Genomic DNA, 22511 nt, shown 5'->3' on the forward strand with positions numbered 1-22511 from the left:
GCTGAATAAATCAAGCAGACTCCAAATGCCAATATGAAAAAGATTTTGTAATCTCTTCCCTTTTCCATTATAAACATCTGAAAATTATGTATTAAGCCATAAGCCCACAACATGCACAGGCACTGATAAAGAACCTAAGCTTTCTCCACTAATTTACCACTTCATCTTGATTTTCACTCCTACTCATGAGCGCACTCTCCCCCCCCCCCCCCCCCCCCCGGTTATATACCGGCTCGATACAGCCCGGCTGCCGCTACTTCACGCACCAGCAATGCATCCCCCCCCTCCCCCGCCCTCTTCCTCCGCAGCCCCAACCTACGGGCTGCGCCCCGCTGCCATCAGCCGGCCCGGAACGCGGAGGGTGGAGCCGCGCCGCCAGCGCCTCCTCCCGCCTCTCCTCCCCCAACGTGCGCGGCCGCGGCGCTACGCGAGCACGGGGATCCAGCGCGGCCTACGGGCAGCGCCGGGGCCGCCATGGCCGGGGAGGTGAAAACGAAGCTGTCCAAGAATTTGCTGCGCATGAAGGTGAGGTGGGGGGGGTTTGCCTGCGGGCTGGTCTGCGGGAACGGGAGGTAAAGGGAGGCCGGGCCGGGCCTGGCTGCGGGGCCGTTGGGAGCGGATGGGGCGGGCCAGCAGCGCGCTACGCCGGGCTGTAGCGGCCCTCCCCGGTGGGGGCTGCGCCTCTGCCGCCATCTCAGTGCCCCTCGCTGGGTCGCGGTATTTCCGCTTCTTGCACCTCCGCGCAAGGCTGCTGTGTTTGTGTCCTGTGCGCGGTGCTTTTACATGCGTACAAACGCGTGTCTTTAGTTCTGTCTTTTCGCTTAGCCCTGCTGCTTTCTGAACTGCTCTGCTCCAACCAACTTCACCAGCAAGGGGCTGCTACGAGAGCTGCCCCGGAGAGGGATTGACTGTTCGTTGTGCCCCTTGTCTTTCTGTGTCTTGGACCGCTTTTCCCCCTCTCTTCCCGTAGACGCATATATGCTGCTGGTGTTATCTTGGCCAGCCCACCATGCCTGCAGCTCTGTGTCTCAGGCCAGGTGGATTTGCAGGTTCTGGTTCTCATTGTGTAATTCAACACCTAATTCAGTAAAGTGCATCCTCCTGTGATGAGACTGCATCTATTAAAAGTTGGATTGCCATTAACTTTTCTTTGAAACGATACCTGTTATATTTTGATAATCCAGCCAGGCTGGATGTGGCTCTGGGCAGCCTGGTCTGCTGTTGGCGATGCTGCACATAGCAGGGAGGTTGAAACTACGTGATCATTGTGGTCCTTTTCAACCCAGGCCATTTTTTGATTATATGGGCCTCTGTGGCTTCTTGCTTGTGGTGTTTCACTTTACATTGTGCATTTTTTTACCCCCTGTTCATGTAAGCCATATTTTTAGACACTTGGCTGAAGGATATTTAGCTGATAGGTTCAACCTGCCACGTAGAGTGGACCCTGATACAGTAAGATGGTGAAATATTTACTTCAGTAAGTAGGTGCTGCTAATGAAAGGCTAAAATTCATGCACAGAAGGAACAAAACACCTCCTACATTGTTCTCAAACGCAATTGGATGTTGAGTTTAGTTAGGCAGCAGTGCAAGAGAGGGCAAGACTCTGGATTGCAGCACTGCTGATCTTTTTCTCATTTTTATGCAATAATCTCTTCTTAGGTGGAACTTATGCTGCTGTTTTTTGCCATTTTTAGAGGTTTTTTTAGATTTCCTTCAGGCAGTGAAAAACCAGTCATGAATGTGGTGCCTTGACATTTGCAGGCTTAGAGACCAGGCAGCATTAACCAGCTTAAAAGAGGTGTGTGGGTTTTGAGAAGGTTCTACACAGATCTTGTACACAGATCTTATACTCAGCGCTTCCCTTCTGCAGATCTTGTTGTTGACAAATGTTTTAATAATCTTTTAGCAGTTGCCTCTGGGTAAGATGGATCATTGCAATTCAGTATGCACTCAAAGGTGGCGTGTGGTCAGTGGTCAGATCTTTTCACGGAGATGTGCTCACCTCTTGATGTCAAAAGATGGCTCCTGCTTTTAGCATAATAGAGTCATATGATTGTAAGTTAGTTCTTGTACTGCTTGATCCACGTCCCAGCTAATCCAGATAGCCCCACGATTATTGATGTGCCTACTCTGCACCTACCCCCACTGGTGTATTTTTGATTCATCCACATGTGCTTACAGATAAATACAATCAGATTTTTTAATCTATTTATTCCTGAAGTAATCGTTAGGAACATAATATTTAAAATGTAATGTGAAATGATTATTTAATTGTGTGCTTGTAGCAAAATTTCTCCTATTGAGATTTCTGACTGGCTAAACAATCTCCTTGAGAATGATGATATGGTTTGAGATATGGTTTTCCACATGATAGATTCCCTCATTTTCCTCAAGCAGATACTGTAATTTTAATTGGAAATCTTTGACATATTTTGGATTGGCTCAAAAACAAAAGTCAATTTTTCTTTCATTAATGATCTTACACAAATGAATGCAAATAAAAATATAATGGAAAATGAGATGTTAGCACTATATTGGTTTTCATGATGGGGTTTGTTTTGTTTTGACTGGACTTTTTGTAATGATGATAAGGTGTGGGTGTTTATATGTGATGTATATTGCATACACATATTACCTGCGTGCTCTAAATAAGCTCAGTAATGCATGTTTTTTGTGGGAGACAAGTATTTTGTGATGGCTTCTTGGGTTCTATCCCCAAACCAAGTCCACGCTAACTGAATAAAATTATGTCCAAGTCTCTGCTAATGTTCAAGAGACAGACGAGCCCCAGTGGTGTTATCTGTCAGCCTGCAAGCTTAGCTAAAATGGAAATGATGCTGCTTATATGAGAGAGGTAAGATTCATTGAGATAAGATTCTTCTGTGCTGTTGCACAGACAGGTTCCTCTTGGTGGCCACCAAGCAATTTTTGTACATCAGTGTGTATAAACAGTACTGGTAGCCTCTTGCTGCAGATTGTATCTGTGTGAATGTGCCCTGCTGCCAGATGCAGTTTTTGAGGTGCTTTCTGTAGCCCCAAAGGAAGATCCCAGCTCTTGGGGATGTCTTTGTATCCAAGTGTGGATGTGGCTGACTGTTGACTTCCAGTAGATGGTTGTGATCCACAGTTGTTCAATTCTGCTCTGTTTTCCCAAACACAAACCAAGCTCAGAGAAGATCACAGAAAGCATGTACTGCTTATATCAATGGTTAAATAGTATGTAATGAGTAATTGTTGTCATGTAATTATTGCCTGCCAGAACATACTCAAAAAGCCTGAAGTTGTATCTCTCTTTTTAGTTCATGCAAAGGGGTTTGGACTCACAAACTAAAAAGCAACTCGATGAAGAGGAAAAGAAGATAATTAGTGACGAACACTGGTATCTTGATTTACCAGACCTAAAGGAGAAAGAGTAAGCTTTTGTACTTCTTATCACCATTGGATTGTTTTATAGTGCAAACAGAATGCAATTGTTTTTCTTATACAGGAAATACTATTACTAACCAATTAAAAGAAGCAAAAAAAACATTAGCAGACCAGGAGTACAGCTTTTTTTGGTTTTTTTGTTCAGAAATGTTCTCAAGGTTAAATAATCCAGCGTTTGACCTACTTTCGTTTCTTCATGCTTTGTTTTCTCTCACCCCCACTTTCTTCTAGATGCATGTAATTAGTTTCTTTCATCAGGAACAAATTCATTCATTGCTGGTTTTTTTTTTTTTTCTTTCATTCAAAAAAAAAAAAAGAATTTGAAACTTTGTATGAGTAACCTGAAATCCAGTCACATGGTTGGGTCCATTCAGGGCAAGTTCTATCTACTGAGTACAGATCACTTCAAATCCTGTTTTTGAAAAAGGAGGGAGAGTGGATGAAGCAAAAATAAAGGAGGGCTTAGTTAATAGGGAAGCAAATGTCCCTTCCTGCTATGTCGAAAGGTGCTTTAAATAGCAAAGGAACTGCTTTTTAAATACTTTTGTCCTTTAAAAAGAGAACAGAATTCTTCTAAAGGAAAACATATAATTTATAAAAAGCTGTGATCCAGCGAATTAACTGTAATAGAATAGGTCACCTATAAGCTATTTTCCATGGCTGTTGCCATGTATGACAGAATGGTTTGGGATCGTGTTTCTTTTCTTTCCAGGGTCATTAGAAGAGGGAAAAAAAAGGAGGGGGAATGGGAAAATCTTTCTCTGCTGAACAGAAAATTACACATTTATATCCTGACAGGCTGAAATAATACCAGGTCTAACATCACAATGAAAAATTCATTAGAAGCTTTTGCTGGTATAGTAATGCCACCTGGAGAGTGATATTTATGTGGTATTTTTATTCTGGCAAAAGCATTAATGTAGGTGGAATCGTACCAGCAAAGAGTGCTTGCTGTCAGGAGAGTTAATTTTCTTGTGGAACTGGCACAGCTTTACTGGCAAGCAGTATTCCTTTGCACTCCAAGCTCTTTGTATTGAAAGATTTATCAGAGCAATTAATCTTCAGAAAGTAGTTGATGGTATAAAATACGCTGCAGTTTTGTTTATTTGTGTGGGGGAAGACAGCAAATGCTTTTTGCGTTTGTTTAATTTGATTATATTAAAGCACACTGTTTGACAACTGCTGTGTTTGGGCTTTCATGCAGGAGCTATATAATAGAAGAGAGGAGCTTTATGCCATGTGAGGATCTACTTTATGGTAGAATGTCCTTCAAAGGATTCAATCCGGAAATTGAGGTACTATTTAATTGTCTTTTGAGGATTGAAGCCTTCAGGAATGAGGACTTCAGTGTTCACGCTCCATGCTGTTTGGCCTTTGCAGCACTTCCTTATATAGGAAAACTGTGATTTCAGCCAAAATGCCAATCAGTGCAGTGTCTGAGAAACAGAAACCTCTTACCTCCTGGTGTTGGTGGTTAATAAGTATGTGACTCCTGCAGATTTTCCTTCCTTGAGTTCAGGAGACTTTTCCACGTGCTGCTCACCAGAAAGATAGCTTGCTCTTCTTCCTCCTGTTTAATTCAGAGCCCAATCTTACAAACATTCAGCCCTGTTTATTCAGCACTTACTTGTATAAGTAAGAGCTTGAGGTTCCAGAGTTAAAAGTTCTGGGCAAGAGGATCTTTCATTTCTTTCCAGCATGATTCATGCTCATACAACTATTTCATACTGAAGTAGTAATAAAAGTGTTACTGCTGAACTGAAACAAGAAGATGAAAGTACAAAGCCAGAGGCGTGCAGAAGGCTATGCAAGGTTATTTAATGGGGCATTCCTAGAGTTATTTTGAACTTGCTTTCACTGTGATTAGGCCTATCATTGCTTCATGGTTTATACTAGTAGTTTATTGTAGATCTTTGCAGATATTTTTCCACTGTAACAAAACCATTTCAAAGACTAGCATCACAATGAAAAAATTAGAAACTAAATCTCTGGTCTTCTGAAGCTGCCTGCCATGTTGAGAATGCTTGAATAGTGCAGCTCACTGAAAAAAACTGTCTCTCTGTTGCCTCTTTTCTCAAAATCAAATCAAACTTAGCTTAGCAACAAGGAGGAATGTTGCCTTTTCTTGCAGCCCTGTGGTATAGCCTAAACAGGGTACTGCAAATGTAGGAAAGCAGTATTGAAACTGCTTCCTGCCTTCTGTACTTTTATCCTGGCAGTGACACTATTTCAGCATAGCTGACGTTTTGTCAGGGTTACATGTTTAAGCTATTTCTTACTTCATTTTCAGAAATTAATGGTCCAAATGAACTCTAAGAGCAAGAAAGAAGAAATTGAAGAGGATGATAAAATGGAGGCTGATGTGTCTGATGAAGAAATGGCCAGAAGGTACATTATTCCTAATCAGTACTGATTATGTTGTAAAATATGGCCTATGTTATGGCATTTTCTGTGGGAGGAGAAACATAAAAAGTAAAAAACAAAACAAACAGCATTTGATACTTCACAGAGCTGATTATCCAGGAATTCTGGTGTTTGTTCAGTGGAAGCTCCATGACTTTCAGGGTTAAAAAATCTTGTAGTTGTTTTCCACCTTTTGACATCCATGTATTCTATGCTAATTCCCTCTTAGCTCCAGATTGCTAAAAGTCTTAAACTATCAAAATGAATAATAATTTAATCTGTGATCATGTAGCACTTGTGCTGCTTAAGCTTCCAGTGATGGGCTTTTTACAATAGTTTAATTGTTGATTACATTTATGATTTCCTGCATTGAACTTCTCTCTGATTATAGTAAGAACTGTCACTTTTTAATTATCTTTACAGATATGAAACACTAGTGGGAACAATAGGGAAGAAATTCTTGAAAAAAAGAGACCAGCGTGTTCTCCATGATGAAGATGAGGAAGAGAACAGTAATACAAGACCTAAGAAAGCTAGGAAAATGTTCTTAAAACCTCAGGATTAATGTCAGCTGCACAACTGGAGCTAATAGAAGTGTTGTCTACCAAATATAGCCAATATGGCACCAAGAACTGAAGATTGTTTGGAGTTTTTGCTATTTTATGTGAAAGACAAAATTGTAAATCTGAGTTCATCCTTGTTGAAATGCCTGCTGTCCACATAACAAGCCTCTTCTGAAGTGGATGTGTATATAATGGATGTCATACATCCTTTCCTCTCTAAGCAGCTTTTAACATGTGGGATATTAAACCCATCAGCTGTTTTGAATGTTGTGCATAACTGAGATGAGTGTCAACGTGCAATCAATAGCAACAGTATTTATATTTTACGATAACATCTAAAATAAGTATTTGCAGTAAAGATGAGCTTTGCTCAATCCAATCCAGTGAGACAGTTCAGTTTTTGCTACTATTTCTATTATGAAAATGAAAACCTTTGCTCTCTTCAATTCAAAAAAAAAAAAAAAAAAATCCACCAAAAAAAAACAGTGGAAACATTTTTTTGACTTCTTGACAGATAAGCTGGGAAAAGAACAGAAACAAAATCCATTTTTCTAATTTTATTTTTTTATAAAGCATATTTAAAAATAGGAGCTTATAGCAAAGCTTTTCTTTTCCTAGAGCAAGGCAAATATTGGGCAATGTTTCCAGTTTGACACTTGAGCAGATTGTGAGCCTTCAATTTCTGTCTTCCAAAAGAAGTTTGCTAATCTTGTCTTTTTTTTCCAGCCCAAAAATTCCAAACTTATAATTATATGGATCTTAACATAGAAGCACAATAACGGCTTCAGAAACATGTTTGGAGAGCTAATAAAAACTGATTATTTTTTTTTGTGGTTAATGACTGTGGTTTAGCTAATTTGATGTTAAAAAACAATTGTGCTTAATACAGTCAGATAGAAGAAACGATCCTGTTTTGTGCTGGTTGCGGATGTCCCCAGATATCAGCTGACTGAGCTTTTCTCTGTTCAGCATGTAATAAAGGCATCTGAAGCAGTGCTAGGACCCAAGCATCACAGCCTTTTGTCAGTGCTTTGGAAAACAGAAAGGTCAGTGTGGTTTTGTCTGAAATCATAGCAGTTCTCTGCATTCTGGCTTTCAAAAAGTAGTAGTTTTCATCTGTTACTTTCCTCATCTAGGTGTCTAAATTACTCATCCTTGATGATAACTTTCTGGAGAAAGAAATTTGTTAAATTGTTGCAAGTGGTGACCATTCCATCCAGGACCTGCAGGTTCTTTTTTTCCCATTTTTTAAACTACTCAGTGAAACGACACTTTCGACAACTCAATTATATGAAGAGCCTTATGTCTGTATTTGCATGTGTGATATATGAACTATAATCTGTACATCAGGAGCACCTTGTTAGATATTCAAGATGGATCACACATGGAAAGAGAAATACACTTCTAACCTAGTAAGGAAGCTTCTTACAGGTGGAAAGTCTGTGATTCATGATCTGAGATAGTTTTTCAGAGCTAATTAAATGCAACTGGTTGAATTACTTAAAATTTGATCATATATTATCACTGGCTGAAAAGAAGTTAATGATGGCAAGACATTTTTCTTCCCACGGAAGATATGACCTGAGCTAAGAAATGATTTATTGTTGGTCATCACAAGAGAAACTCAGAATGTATCCCATTATTCTTTCTTGCTTATTAGTAGGAAATTGATTCCCCTCTATGAGAATACGTTTCTTTATGAGAATTTCTACATAGCTGTGCTGGATAGTTGAGGGAGGTGTCTTCTTTGAACCACCAGCAGCCATGTTCCCACAACTGCCCTTCCCTGAGGGAAAATGGAGTGTTCAGTGACATTGTGTAGAGGAGTTCTGGGGTAATTCTGGTAACTACCTGTGGCTCAGGTAAACATTTTGTGAAGTCTTGCTTGGTCGAGTCTGTATGCAGTGTGTTCTGTTGCACTGCACGATTCTGTTCAGTCCGATGAAGGGTAATTTTGTGCAGCTGAAGTGTATTCTGCCATACACGGGTCCTTAACATCATGTTGTGTCCTGGTGAATGGCTGGGAGTTTGAGCGGCAAGGTGTGTTTGTGCAGAGTGAACTCTCATCAGCTTCAAGTAAATCCATGGTTTTGGAGTTTAAGAGGGAGAAAGGATGGTTCATTTGTCTCCTGAAAATGCCTAACACCAACTGTGAGGACTGTAGTGTGTCTGGTCTTGGTTTATTATCTTCAGATCTGGGTGCTTTGTGCGTGTTTAGCTGGTGGTTGGTGAGCTACTGAAATGCTGTAGCATGACCAGCTACTTGGTTGTAGCATAATCAGAGCCTATCCATGAGGAGTTTGTAAAGTGCAATGTTAAGATTCATGGTATATTACTACAAATGAGGCAGAATTCAAAATCTTCCCAGTCTTACTTTCTAAAGGTGCCTTTGTGTCCAAAGTTACCAACAGGCATTTAGAATTATGATAGGATCCTCAGAAATACCCATCTGTATTTCCAACTTTATAAATATAAATGTGTGGGTTTTTTTTAAAATCAGACCTCTAGTTTTGTAGCCAAGGTAGAAACATTGTGCTGTATGAAATTTCTATTTGAATTATTCTTGACAGAGCTGTAAGTGTAGCAGTGAAATATTCATACTGCAAGCCTACATTAATTCAAGCTTTCTTGGCTCTGAAACGGTCTCAAACGCAGATCCATTTTCATGAACATCTTTCTAAGCTGTAGAATTTAAAACCCACGTGGTCATGTTTTCCAAATGAAAAGTAGAGATCTTTGAGATCTGAAAGAAGTTGGGATAAGTAGTATTTCTGTTCAAATAAAAAAAATAAAAAGCAAAATTCAGAGTTACCAGACATGAGAAGTGTTTGTGCCTGTTGTACTAAGGTACCTATTAGGGTGAACAAACAAAGTGTGTTGCAGTTCATGCCTGCTGTCAGCTCACTGTGTTAAGTTTAAACGTGCTTCTTGACAGGTGGAATTTTTGTCCCTCTTTTTGACAGTGCTGGAAATGTGAGAATTGAACAACTTCGTCTTTATTGCTCATGCTGCTTCTTCTGCTACTTTTATTCTGCTTAGAATTGGATCTTAAAAACTACTGGACCAGAGTGCAACTGCAGTGAGACATCCTGAATCTTCCCTTTATTAATGCATGAGCTTTTTAAACTTTGACTCTTTGTAGAGAGAGGAGGATGGGCAGTGGTGCCATGAAGTTTGAACGGCGTTTCTTCCTCTGTGTGTCTTGTTTTCTAATAAGATTCTCCATTATACAGTTACACAATTGTGGATGGCTGTCATTGCCATTGGGCATTGTGTGTGTGTAATGGGCAGCTGGGCTGGGATTCTGGGAGCTGCTCCAGAATTCAGACTTAAAAAGAAATTGTCTCATCTTTCTGTTAATTGGAATGCTGTACTTGTAAATTTTACTTGGAATTGTAAAAGTGGGGGTGGGAGGAGGCGGGGGGTTCTACGTGTTTGCTCTGCTTCATTTGAACAACAATCTGCAACTAAAACTGCACAATAGCTTAGGCTCTCATTAAACCTTTCTTAAAGAGAGAGTGTTAATAAGGTATAGTGATGGCAAAGGATGTCAAAGTGCCTTGCAGCTGTGTGATTCTGTGTTTCACTACTGCATGTGAATGCAAGCTTCTCTGAGAGCTGATGCTTTAATTACTTGTTTGTATTTTTCTTTCTGGTCTAGGAGAGTGTCTGTCTTCTGTAATAATGCCTTTCTAGTGAAACTGCAGCAGGAGGCTTCTGGGTTTGTTTGGTTTTATTTGTTTTTACACCATTCTCATCCCAAACCTTTGAGACATTTTGGGTCTGACATTCACACCTGAATAACTTCAGGCTTTTCATCAGCTTATCGGGAGCTTTAGTTAAAGTGTGGAACGGTTCCTGTACGTGTTGACTTTTCTTTAAGTGATTTGATGCTGCGTGATGAGGACCTGGTTATACTTGTCATGTGGAGAGGAAAAATACATCTCAGAAAGTTGTTATCAACAGGTGGAGTCAGAGAAAGGGCTGAAGCTTCAGTCATTGCCCACCACATAAATCTTAAGAAAGTAATACTTGGAAGGAGTACCTGTGTTGAATCTCATCTTTACAGACATGGTTAAAGTATGAGTCTATAGTGCTCGGCTTGAGGATGCCTTGCACATCACAACCTGAGCAATTACCTGGGAACAATAGCAGGAACATCTCTAGAGAAATACAGAGGCAGAATAACTAGCCTGTAAATGGTTGCCCTCAAGACAAGAGGCAGCAGCACCAGAGAACAGCTGTAGTTCATTGCATAGAGGAATATGGTTTGGTGACCTGGGTTGAATGCAGATGGGATTTTCTGTCAGCCAAAATGGAGGTGGTAAGTGTTCTGAAACTCAGAATGTTCCTTGGCGTCTTGAGGAACAGCTTGTGATCAATCACTTAGAAAGGGGTGAAAACCCTTAATGAGACCTTAGTATGATGTAGTAGTAAGAAAGCAAATTACAGAACAAAGTCTTTAGTTCATAGAAAAAGTGTTCTCACCTCAGTAAGATCTTTCATTGTCTCCAATTGCTTCCTGCTTGGTCCTTAGTTCTCTGTCTCTGAGCAGGCAGAACTGCCACCATGGCCAATGGACAGGGAGGAGCCAGCCCAGCACAGGACGTGGTAGGGGACCTTCTCTTCAACCTGCACGTTCTTTACAGGCAGCTCTCACAACTTACCATCTCCAGCACACTGCCAAATTTTGGTATTGGCCTGTTTGGTTCAAGAAATCTGGTGGGCAGGGTTGACCAGCAGATCGACAGCACAACTGTGCAGACCTCATTTATTTAGTTAATGGTGCATGCAAGACAGCAACTCTTCATGTTTTTGTTTCCCTTTATTATCATGTGAAGGAGGAAAAGGGTATTTTCCAGTATTGCTGCTGATCTCATGGACTTGAGAGCATTTTTGCTTCTTCAGTGGTTTTCTTGGTCAGGCTTTTTGCAGAAAAGCATGATGGGGGGGAAACTTTTTTTTTAATTTTTAAAGGGGAAATGCAATTTTTTAATATTTTAAAGGAGTTTCTTCATATTTGGTTGGCTCCATGGTGGTTTTTGTATTTATTTATTTGTTTTTCTTCAACTGAATACAGATGATGAAACTAACTTGTGACACTAGAGATCTTATGCTAAGCATTTGTCAGTCAGGATAGCATGCGGATTGCCATATTTGCTATGCACAAAAAGCAGGGTGGATTTAAGGCTGTAGCGGGGTCAGCTTCATTGTTCTACTGCTGTTATACAAATAATTTGCAATACTGAAAATATGGAATTTCTACCCCATTTGAGGTAAAGTACATCTAAGCTAGTTGAGACATTTAAGCACCACTCAACCTGTTACAGGATGACTATTTATCAGAAGCAAAGCTTGTAGGTATCTCCTTAGAACCCATCAGGCACAATAATGCTGCAGTATATACAATTTGCATCAAAGGAAAAATACCTACGTACCAAAAATTACCTTGGGCAGTTTGCTGCAGTAATGACAGAAGGGATGCACATGATGATAATTTTCATTTTGTACTGTGTTTTCATCTAAGGATGATGGTGAAGGAATTACACCTCCTAATGTTCCTTTCAAAGATGACAATATTGTTCAACCTATATTAAAGGTAATGAGATGAGCAGTGAGTGGTTAGATCTGGTGAAAAATGAAGTTTTAAATGCATACTTCATTGTCTAAAAGCTCGCAGATGACTTTTTTCCTATAATGGCTGTAGAAAATGTGTTGGCAGCATATCACAATTAATAATCCTTACTCCAATTTATGTGCTACAGGCACTCCAAAATTACTCTGAGATATTTCTTACCCAAGTTTATAACCAGATTCAAATCAGTCTCTACATTCGTGCCAAAAAAGTGAACCGCAGTCATCTCACAGAAAATAATTCTATCTACCTGACAGATGAGTCTTAAATCCCTGTTTTTCTCCTTTCTCCAGAGTGAAATTCACTTTAATCTGGTATTAATGTATTTTTCCTTCAGTCGCCTGCAAGGGAATCCCATAATCTTGCAGTAGTGATTGCACAGACATGGAAGGCGCTGTACGCGTGCAGCATTACCGTGGGTTTTTCCAGTCATCTAGATTGTATAAAATCCTTTGATGTTAATTGGGACAAGCTTTCTCTCTAGGGTGATGTTGAATTTATCTTTCAGTGTCTTCTCCACCTCTTCATCTTTAAGGGTTATAAATTCTACCAGATCCATGTTTTCCTTGTAATTGTATTTGGTCTCCGTGAGTGTCCACCCAATGAGCGCTCGGAAGCCGTCGGTGGTCTGAAGGGTGCAGATGGACTTCTTTGTGAAGAGGGACTCTGGAGACGTCTGAAGGTACGTGCACTGAAAGCAGAAATCTTCCACTGTCCGTGGTTCCAGACTGAACATATACACTTTCCGGCAGTCTTTTTTCTCTAGAAGATCAGAATTAGAGAAATTCTGATTGGGGATATGTTGTTTCCGTCTCATTTTCTCGAGGTACCAGATGGCATTCTTTTCTGTGAAACGGAAGATACCAGGAGCCTGGGGCTGGTCTTTCCCTGATACAAGCTCCATTGGTTGCCACATTTGGTAGGATACACCAAAGCCTGCATCAACAATGTAGGCTTTGCCCTCAATAACCACCTTCACCAGGAGGTGGGTCATGATGGTGGCATACGCGTTTTCATGTGGGTTGAACACGTAGGCTCCCAAAAAGCTGGCGTCATACCCCAGGCATTTCAGGACCCAACCCAACAGCTGGTTATTTTCCATGCACCAACCGCCACGCTTCTTGTGCACAATTTTGTTATAAACGTGCTCCAGCTCCAAAGTAATTTTCTCCCCACAATGGATGCTGAGGTTTTCAAATGGAACAGCGCGGATGTGGTGCTGGAATATATCAGTTAAGGTTTCCAAGTCTTGATTTTCAAGGGAACCTTTATACCCAGTTCTTGCAAAATACTCTTCAAGATTCATGTCTCCTGTGAAGGAAGGAAATGTGTTTTAGTTTTGTTTCTTTACATCAATGATTTATGATGCTGTGAAGAACTGCCCAGGCTGCTGCCTGCAAAGATGCATTAATCTACTGAACCTCATCAGAGCAGTTTTTAAAGGTAACAAGTATTCACATCAAACAGTTCCCAGGGTTAAGAAGAGCAGTGCATGTGGGGGTTTATTTTTTGTCCTGGAGACATCCCTATGGCAAACAACTGATGGAATGGCAGCTTGATACACAATGCCTGCAAAATGGGGATTTGATGTCCTTGCATTGTAAGGCCAGGGTTAAGAAGAAATGCAAGATCACACTAGGGAGTGTTCGGTATGTTTCATGAAAAATAGTCTAACTGCTGAATGAAATGAGTGTCAGTGGGGGAAGCAGTGTTGTCTGACAGTTGGAGGGCAAATAATTTGAGCCAGGATTCACATGTTCTTTTCATGAGCCTGCCGCTACTCTGTGATCAAAAAACGAACGGCTCATTCTCTAGGTGTCTCTTTTCACCACTTACAAAAAGTGAAAATGATACTCCCTGCACATTTTGTAAAGTGTCAAATTTTATTCAGGTAATTGTATCTGGAAAAAAAACTCTTGACCTTTTCAAGAGACACAGACCACTGAGTCTCTTGTCTGCTCTGAGTGTTGCACAAACTCGTTTTGGTGTAGGAATAATGAACCTGAATGGAGGCGACTGATCTAAAATACAAAGAGCAATCTCTGGTCCTTGCTGTGCCAACAGGGTGCTTTGAAAGTGGGCAGTGAGTGGCTTAAAGCTCTCTAGACATGGCCTTTCCCAAAACTTGATTTATTTTGCCAAAGGAGGCGTAACAGCATTATGCTCAGCATATACCTCGTCTGTCCTATCTCTAGCTGATCCCATCTCCTGACCTGACTTCACAGGACTCTTCATGAGCTAGTCTGCTGGATGAGGAGCTATACAACGTAATTTCTGTCTTCTAATCCATGAAAAGTCATGTGCACTGATGTGGATTTCACAACGGTCCATTGTAATCTGCTGGCCATCATTGTGGGCTGGGACCTGTAGATGTCCGGTGAGATACTTTTTGTAAAAAATACTGTAGATTGTCTGTTTGGACATTGAACTGGAGGTAAAAGGTTTTGAAGGCTTAAACCTTTACAAAGAAAATCCTAAGCATTTCAGCAGTCTGGAGTTAGTGCAAATATTTAGCTTCTTGACAGCCTGCAAAGCTAGTTGGAAATCTTTTGTGAATGCAGTAAGCTGAGGTTTAGACACTTAATATTAGTGACTTGGGAAGTCTATTGTATTCAGATAATGCTGCAGTGAACCATTGAATGTTTACTGCATGCTAGAATTTCTCAAGGTGATTTTCAGCGACAGGTTTATGATGTGCATATGGATGTTATAGAAGCAGCTGTCCAAAGTGAATGGAGAGCCTCATCAAAAGCTGCATGTTATTTTCTACAGAAGGGAATTTAACTTCCAGTGATAATGTAAGTGTATTGCTGGAGGATATTCCAGTGTAATGTTTGTTCAGTAGAACACAAAGTTCTGGCATTTCATTCTTTTGACTTGCAGAATCCAAGTCTATCTGATCCTACCTAGTCAGATTAAATGCTAAGTAGATCACACCAGCATAAAGTTGGTTCTTGAGTTTATAATACTAGTAATTTCTCTCTGCGGTTCCCTAATACTATGTTGATCTGTGTTAGATCTTAACCACAGGAGATAAAAACCTAGATTTTAAAAAGGAAATCCTACAAATGTGAGCAAGAAAACTCTCAAGGACTTCTTCTAAATGTGCAAATGAAGGTATTCAAGCACAAATATACCTTACTAGGATTATGCACATTATCAGCAATTTCACTGTTAGAACATATATATATCTGCCTACTTTTATCCTAACATACCAGCACACAGGCTTTCTGAGGATGGCAAAACACAGCCTGTAATTTCACTTTAACTTTTTTTTTAAGGACTTTAATTTTATTTTCAAAAAGCAGGATCTACTGGTTATTAAATGGTCTTTTTCTCTTTGGATGTGCAATGTTCTTCAATGTAATTAAAAAAGTTAATTTTTAAGAAAAGATTGTCATTCTGAATTTGTATCTACTGCTCTGGCTGAAGTTGCTCTTGTAGATGTGAATCTCCTCCTGAAGAGCAGCAAGACAGAAGATTTGAGATCACTTTATCATTTTGCCCTCTATAAGCAGCCATTATTTTAGCTCTACATTTTTAAAATATTTATGCTAAGGAGAATTTTGCTTATGTGGGTCCTGATATCTTTTTACCATCATAAAGAAGCCATTTATTTGGTTGGTCTGTTAGTTCTGAGAAAATTAGCTTACCTCTTAAAATAACCTTCTTTGTTGATGTTTGCAGTTTCTGGGTTGGTTATTGCTGGGGCAGCAGCCTGGAGAGCCAGCAGTGGATACAAGTTGTGGGGGCTGACTTCTCTAAGCTCTGCAGTCCCTCATTCCTGCATCTTAAGTGCCAAGAAAGGGCAGAGTCCACCAAAAATGAATGCACATGTTTGGACTTCACTGATCCATAAGCAAATTAAACTTTGTTTCTTCTCCATTAGTAGATGTTAATGTTTTCCGCTGGTTAAGACCAGCCTGAACTTGTTCTCCATGTAACGTAATTTCGGTAGATATTCACAAATGGTTCTGTAATTTTTTTATAATTGCATTGCTGTTATTTGGTAAAGGAGCAATTTGTGGAGGAGGTTAGTCTTACGCTTCCTCCTGGTGCAAGGAGTTGCCAAGGTGTTGCAGGCTGTGTTTTCCCATGCTCCACAGATGTACGAAATGATCCATCTTGGCACACAAAGAACCTTTTTGATCCCTTCAAAGCTTCCACTGCAGCAGTAGTTACTGTAACAAATACCATGACAAACATTTATTGGCACAGTGTTGCATGAGAACAAAGTAATGCTCTCCCAGAATTGTCTGTCTGTACCTTTATGATGTTACATAGCTGTTTGTGATTCTCTCCTTGTGCAGCCTGTCTCCTTCATTTGATGGATGGGGAAGATGGTGATCCTTTTTGGGAAGATGAAAACCATGTCAGGATGTATCTGGGAGCTGTACCTGAGCTTTATGCACACACTGCCCCATCAGTCAGTGTGGCTGAGGACTGGTGTTCTTATGCCACCCTCATTCATTGTTCAGCACCTGCCATGAAACTCAGCATCAGAAAGGTAAAAGGCTGCTGTGTTGCATCCAACATGCTGTGAAAACACACTGCTGGCATGTCTTAACTTCTCAGAGTTCTTCACTTTTCCAGGATCTTGTCTTTATTGTCACTTTTGTGCAGAATGCCGTTGATAACAAACATCAGCACAGCTTATTGTTGTGCCTGTTTGATGTCAGAGGAAAGCAGGGCCCTGACTGTTTATATTATATTTTTCAGAGGTTGGTCTAATATTGATTGTTTCAATTTCAGATACCAGAAGTCTGATTTTTTCTCAAGAACTGTTGAAGAGTCTCAGCTCCTATTGATCTTATTTCAATTTCAGAAAAATCGTACTGAAAGGAGCTAAAATTGAACGCACAGAATTGAAGAGTTTGGAGGGGTTTTCTGTTTGTTTTTAAGTTCCCTTACATGAATAGCTCATTTCAAGCCAATATCTGGTAAGGGAATAGGACATGAGTCTCTCAACTCACTTCATCAGCAACTCATCAGTACCTAATAGTGGGTTGTTTTGAGGAAGTTTTAACCTTTCTTTCCTTTTTTCCTTATGAAATTTTTTATGGCCAAATCCAGCTCAAGTCTCTGTTTCAGACCATTAAAAAAACTGAATAATTTGCAAAAAATGTGTTGAGAAGAAGATTGGAAATAATACAAAAAAACATTACAGCATTACAGATCTTCTGTGTAAAATGGTAATACAGCTTTTTCTTCTAGATGATTTTGGTCTCGTTTTATACTTAAGTTTTTTTTTTTTTTTTTTTTTTTGCTGCTACAGCAGCAGCAGCAAATGAGATACAGAGAGTTGGAACAAAATTTAAGGGAGACAAAATACAGTTTCCACATGAGAAGATTAAAGGAAGTAAGATATTTTAGTTTCTAAAGGAGAAGCATAAGAAAAAATACGAAATGAGTATGGGCAGTTAACTAACAATATGCTTGAATTTACCAAGCTTTCTGCTTATCTAATTAGCTGAATTTTTAGGATTCATTAGTGCTATTAATGTTAGTTTTAGAAGTTTCAATACTGGACGTTTAAAGACTCATTTAGCTGTGTTGTGAATTATATGGAATCTACCAGATTAGGTGGCAAGCCACGAACATTAACTGGTATCAGTTTGTTCTCTAACACTATGTTGAATTTTTCTTTCAGTGTCTCCGCAATCTCTTCATCTGTCAGGGTTGTGGTCTGCAGCAGGTCTGTGTCCTCCTTGTACTTGTACTTCATCTCAGAGAAGGTCCATCCAACTAGGGCATAAAACCCTTCAGTGGTCTGGAGGCTGCAGATGGACTTCTTCTGAAGTATGGTATCCGGACACACTTGTAGGTATGTGTTTAGGTCCTGGAAGTCATCTATATGTTTTGGCTCAAGAGTGAATGAATACAGTTTTCTGATATTGCCCATTTCTGGAGTATCAGAGAAAGGAACACTTCCCTCTGGAACATAATGTTTCCTCTTGACTTTCTCCAAGTACCAGATGCCGCTGTCTTCTGTGAAGCGGAAGATGCCAGGAATCTGGGGCTGATCCTTCCCAGAAATCAGCAACATCGGCAGCCATGTTTGGTAGGGACCACCACCAAAACCAGCATCTACTATGTAGGAACTTCCCTTGATCACAACCTTCAGTAGGATGTGATTTATTTGATCAATGTATGCCTTCTTTGCTGGGTCATAACTGTTTCCTCCGAGCACACAGACGTCATACCCCATTTCTTTCAAAGCCCAAAATAAAAGGTAGTTTGTTTCCATGCACCATCCACCACGTTTCTTTTTCACTATTTTATTGTAAGTAGATTGCAAATCCAGGTCAATGGTCTCTCCGCAATGCATGCTGAGGTTTTCAAAAGGAATCGCCTGGATGTGATGCTGGAAGATGGCTGTTAAGGTTTGTAAGTCTGCATCCTTATGGGAGCCATCAAAAGAAATTCTTGAGAAATACTCCTGAATGTTCATTTTACCTGTGTGAGCAGGAAAATAGCCAGTTACTGTTGTGCAGCTCTCAAGGGGCTTCCCTCCTATTTCTGTAGCACAGGTTAACCAGCCTGCAAATGTATCTGAGGCTGTTTCACTGAAGATCTGAAAGACACCTGTGCCTTTGGTAGAGATGAATACAGGCTAGAGCTGCTTCTGTCATCTATATTTCTTAAAGAGACAAGAAGGGAAGCAGGTAACACTAAAGCTTTATCTCTCAGAAATTGTTTTCAGCACAGTTGGGTGTCTCTGCTACAGGAAAACACAGCACATGGCATAACAGAATCTTTGGCCCTGGATGAATGTCCACGTGACCAAAATTTTAGGAAACTGGCAAATGAGGTTTGCAAACAAGCTGTTAGCCTACGCTAGCATTAGTAACTGCAATGCTTTACTACTGCTTTTACCGTAACTGTTAAGTAATTCTTTATCACACAGATAAGTTAACAGGAGACTTTCACATTCATGGCTTTAGCTAACCAGGATAAACTCCTCAATGTGTCACTATTTCAGACAAGCTTCCATGCGAAGTAAATTGTTGTTCTTAATCTCTTTAGTTTTCCTGTGGAGTTCAGACACAGCTTTGATTCTGTCTGTTAAAAAGAAGGGATTGTTAATTTTTCTACCCAAAAGCCAGGAGAACTCATAATTACTTCAAGCACCTTCAGGACGCATCCAGTGACTTTTGGTTTCTTTTGCTATCTTTTACAAACCAAAGAATTCAGCTCAAATTGTTGCATATATTTTTGTGTCTTCGTGTCTCTCATTCCCTTTCTTTTCATTAGCAGAAAGAGCAGAGATGCAAAAGGTTCCCTATAAGACTTTTAATCCACTGACTGATTTGGTGTCTGTAGGGATTTGTTTTGCCTTTAATTTCCATTTCATTTAGCTTTTTTTTCCATTCCAAATATGTTTGTGTTTTTTTTCCCCCAGAATGATTTATAATCTGATAAGGACTGTATGAAGTTCCAAAAAGGTCTGAAGATTTTTTTTTTCCTCCTTGAAATCACTCATACATTCCCTGAGAAGATTTTCCAATAATTCTTTGACATAGATGACATGGGAGAGATCACCTCCCAGCAACCATTCTCAGTTTTGGTCCACTTGCTCTCCTAGAAATGACCAGCAGCTAGATTCAATTTCTGAGAGTGCAGGGAGCTTTTGAAAATCACATAAATTTTGAACACATAAATGAAAATGCCCTTGTCCTGGAAGGTGAGCGCGCCATATGACCTTATCTCTAGACCTTAGCCCCAACTTTGAAGCCATCAGCATAACACACTTAGTTGTATTTCTGCTGATTTGCACTAGTACCAAGATTCAGACTGTGTGACACAGGAAAATATGATAAAACAGAGTACTATCACAATAAGGGAATAAGAAACAAACATTTTAGCTTCAGAAGGACCCAAAGAGGCCACATGAAGAAAAAAAACACCTGTATTTGATACTGCATTCTGTGTGGGTTTTTTTTGGTTTTTTTTTTTTTCATCTCTTTTAAGGACAAGAGCACTCATCTCTGGCAGAATCTCCTAGGAAACACTGATTGTACAGAGCCATGCCACCAAATAGATGCAGACGTGCGTGCTGCGAAGCTCATCCTTTGGTTTTCTGCCTCATTTTTCTCTCTACTCTCATTTTCAGCAATTCTGCATAGCCAGATAGAAGCATCTCATTCTTATGATGGTGTCAAGCTGCACCTTTGTGCCCAGGAGGAGCCAAGTGAGTCCCTTAGCCTGGTGAATCTCATAAACTTGGCAGTGGCTTTCAAGTAAGTGCCCATCCATCCCTGTTGTGAGCCAGAGCCCTGCAGCCCATCTGCAGCATTAGGATCCCTGTAGTGTATGAGCCTTTGGGAGCCTACATGGGGCACAGGCAGCTGGGCTTGGGGAACTTGTAGCAAAAGCTTGTGCCACAGCTTCCTCAGCTCGGGACCTCATCAGTTTAACAACTGTGTAATAGAGACGGGTATCTACTGCTACTGAAATATCTGTGTAGGATAAGGCTGCAGTATGAAAGAGTCGTTGTTAGTGAATGTAGGCAGGTAGCAGCCATGTAAACTGCTATTTGCTCTCACAGCTTCCTGGAGGCAGACTTCCTTTTCTACACAGCACCACTGCCCACCACAGCAGGGCTATAGCAGTGCAAACCCTCACCCAGGGAATGGCTTGCATCCAAAACCAGAATGATTCTTCCCTACCAGAATTCAAGAGAGACTTCCAAGGTAAGATCCTCTTGCACGTCCCTATACAATGTATTTAATTTTAAGCTGAATTGCAGGACAGGAGCTGGTTTTTTCATACACCCTGGCTCAGCATAAAATGAGTTTGTTTCAAGCACTTGATCTTTGTACTTTGGCAACGACCTTGCAGTGCTACACACACTGTCAATCCTCAGGTGGCTGTAATTCACACTTTGCTAATATGCCTACAGTGCAAAGCATGTGGTATGCAGATGCACGGGGGTGGCAGAAGGCTTGTCCACAGCTACATGCAGAAGCGAGAGCTCAGACATGTGGGTGCTTACCTCTGCACTAGGAGCTGCAGGCTGGCTGGCTAGCTGCTAAGTTCCCAGGAGTGTTTGCAATGAGAGCTGCTGCCCTTAAAGATTGAGGCTACTTTTTCTGCCTGACAGAGATAGCATTCTCCTCCAGCAGAACCAGAACAGGAAGGCAGATTAGTTTAATGTTTTATAATATTGTATGTTCTAATGGTCTTATTACTTGATTTTTTTAAAAAAATTTTTATTTAATTTTTTGCATAGGCACAGAAAGCCCTGCCATACAATTAACTGTGGTAGGTGCTATATGAAGAGCCAGAACATGATGCATTCCCCCAGACTGCTTATAATATCGTGTAGGCTTAAACCTCCCAAATTACTGTTTGACAGCTAAAAGTCCTTCAGGAATGCAAGGCAGCAATCCGTTACAGGTAGCATGAGCACCTTTTGCAAGTGGCTGTCACTCATTTGCAATCCCTATCGCCTCAGTGCTTCAGTCTTTGGAGCACCCATGCCAAAGCAGCCAAGCAAGAGTGCAACATTTGATATGTCAGTGACACTGATGTCAAGGATCCTTGCAGGAAGTAATTTAGGACTGAGAGCTGCTAAGCCAAGCCAAGCAAGTCACTGACCTGTAGACAGGAGGTGGCAGCAGTAGGGTTAATCACAGCTGGTAGGGTGCTGCTGAAGCCTTCTAGGCCTTTAAGACTTTGCCTCTGATAAGGAAAAAAGCAAACTAGTGAAATCTGAGCTGAGCAGTCTTTTTTTTCTCCTCTCCCAACACAACTGCATGTGATTCGTCAGGGCTGGCAGTGCTGAGCTGGGCCAGCAGGTAGCAGCCAGGGCAGGGACCTCTGGAGCTGAGTCAGCTGAAAGAACAGCACTTTTTCTCTGTCATTGTTTGCCCTTCACGTGCGGCATCTCTGGGGCAATGAGCTTAACCCTTTAGCCTTTCCTCTGAGCCAACAAACCAACCCAAAGCATGAGAAATAGCCAGGCAGGGACCAAGGAGCTTCCAGGCCACAGCTTCCTTCCTGCTGCAGCCTCCTCTGGTTATCTCCTCCATCTCTGCTTTCACGCTACTCATTTGTGCATCCAGTAGATTCTGGGCTGGTTCCTGCTGACCACCTGCATGACAGGATACTCCTGCCCTATGACAATCCCCTTTTTCTTCTGCAATTTACTTCGAGGTTAAAATCTCATTTCCCCATAGGATATGGGGAGCCTTGTGTGCATGCTTATATCCAAACACATACGGATGCATTTGAGAGCTAGCTGTGTCTCTGTGAAATGCCTTTGGAAGATGCAGAACAGCAGTAGCTTTTGCTAACTGTAAATTTCTAGTTGCAGGAAGCTGCACACATTGCTTAACAAACAAATAGTAAAAAAGGAGGGTCAGTGAGTTACTGCATTTCTAACAGCCTTAGCTGTAAAACATCAGCACATGCAGGCAGTCGGGGTAGTTGTGGTGATTAATGTCATTTTTTTTCTTTGGGATTAGAGGTTGTAACACAA

At 40.7% G+C, this 22511-nt stretch overlaps 3 protein-coding genes across 6 annotated transcripts; 1 reads left to right on the plus strand and 2 right to left on the minus strand.

Annotated features, from left to right (window-relative positions):
- Nucleotides 1–290: 290 nt before the first annotated feature.
- Nucleotides 291–7222, plus strand: MPHOSPH6 (M-phase phosphoprotein 6). Of its 2 annotated transcripts, none has more exons than XM_052685899.1 (5): nt 291–525; nt 3301–3413; nt 4632–4722; nt 5718–5815; nt 6254–7222. In XM_052685899.1, exons 1-5 carry the CDS (start codon nt 475–477, stop codon nt 6393–6395), a joined length of 495 nt encoding a protein of 164 aa, XP_052541859.1. In that variant the 5' UTR covers nt 291–474; the 3' UTR covers nt 6396–7222. The 2 variants fall into 2 exon arrangements, with proteins under 2 accessions (XP_052541859.1, XP_052541860.1); XM_052685900.1 differs by lacking the exon at nt 291–525 and adding an exon at nt 1908–2056.
- Nucleotides 7223–11199: 3977 nt separating this feature from the next.
- On the minus strand, nt 11200–17550 carry LOC128082062 (arylamine N-acetyltransferase, pineal gland isozyme NAT-10). 2 transcript variants are annotated; one of them, XM_052685898.1, is made up of 2 exons: nt 15682–17550; nt 11200–13336 (listed from the first exon to the last, which is right to left on the minus strand). In XM_052685898.1, exon 2 carries the CDS (start codon nt 13332–13334, stop codon nt 12462–12464), a length of 873 nt encoding a protein of 290 aa, XP_052541858.1. In that variant the 5' UTR covers nt 13335–13336; nt 15682–17550; the 3' UTR covers nt 11200–12461. The 2 variants fall into 2 exon arrangements, with proteins under 2 accessions (XP_052541858.1, XP_052541857.1); XM_052685897.1 differs by having other exon boundaries at nt 11200–13339; nt 15682–17548.
- Nucleotides 17258–22401, minus strand: LOC128082061 (arylamine N-acetyltransferase, liver isozyme). Of its 2 annotated transcripts, none has more exons than XM_052685895.1 (2): nt 21629–22401; nt 17258–18484 (listed from the first exon to the last, which is right to left on the minus strand). In XM_052685895.1, exon 2 carries the CDS (start codon nt 18477–18479, stop codon nt 17589–17591), a length of 891 nt encoding a protein of 296 aa, XP_052541855.1. In that variant the 5' UTR covers nt 18480–18484; nt 21629–22401; the 3' UTR covers nt 17258–17588. The 2 variants fall into 2 exon arrangements, with proteins under 2 accessions (XP_052541855.1, XP_052541856.1); XM_052685896.1 differs by lacking the exon at nt 21629–22401 and adding an exon at nt 21024–21613.
- Nucleotides 22402–22511: the final 110 nt, after the last annotated feature.

This window comes from Tympanuchus pallidicinctus, unplaced genomic scaffold, assembly GCF_026119805.1.
Source record: "Tympanuchus pallidicinctus isolate F22 unplaced genomic scaffold, pur_lepc_1.0 scaffold22, whole genome shotgun sequence".
NCBI classification, from domain to species: domain Eukaryota; kingdom Metazoa; phylum Chordata; class Aves; order Galliformes; family Phasianidae; genus Tympanuchus; species Tympanuchus pallidicinctus.

What these genes read in the sequence shown, in the direction of transcription:
- MPHOSPH6 (XM_052685899.1), top strand. Translation starts at nt 475, where the DNA reads ATGGCCGGGGAGGTGAAAACGAAGCTGTCCAAGAATTTGCTGCGCATG. An exon ending in AGAATTTGCTGCGCATGAAG is followed by an intron (nt 526 to 3,300) that starts GTGAGGTGGGGG and finishes CTCTCTTTTTAG; the next exon opens with TTCATGCAAAGGGGTTTGGA. An exon ending in CCAGACCTAAAGGAGAAAGA is followed by an intron (nt 3,414 to 4,631) that starts GTAAGCTTTTGT and finishes GCTTTCATGCAG; the next exon opens with GAGCTATATAATAGAAGAGA.
- LOC128082062 (XM_052685898.1), bottom strand. Translation starts at nt 13,334, where the DNA reads ATGAATCTTGAAGAGTATTTTGCAAGAACTGGGTATAAAGGTTCCCTT.
- LOC128082061 (XM_052685895.1), bottom strand. Translation starts at nt 18,479, where the DNA reads ATGAACATTCAGGAGTATTTCTCAAGAATTTCTTTTGATGGCTCCCAT.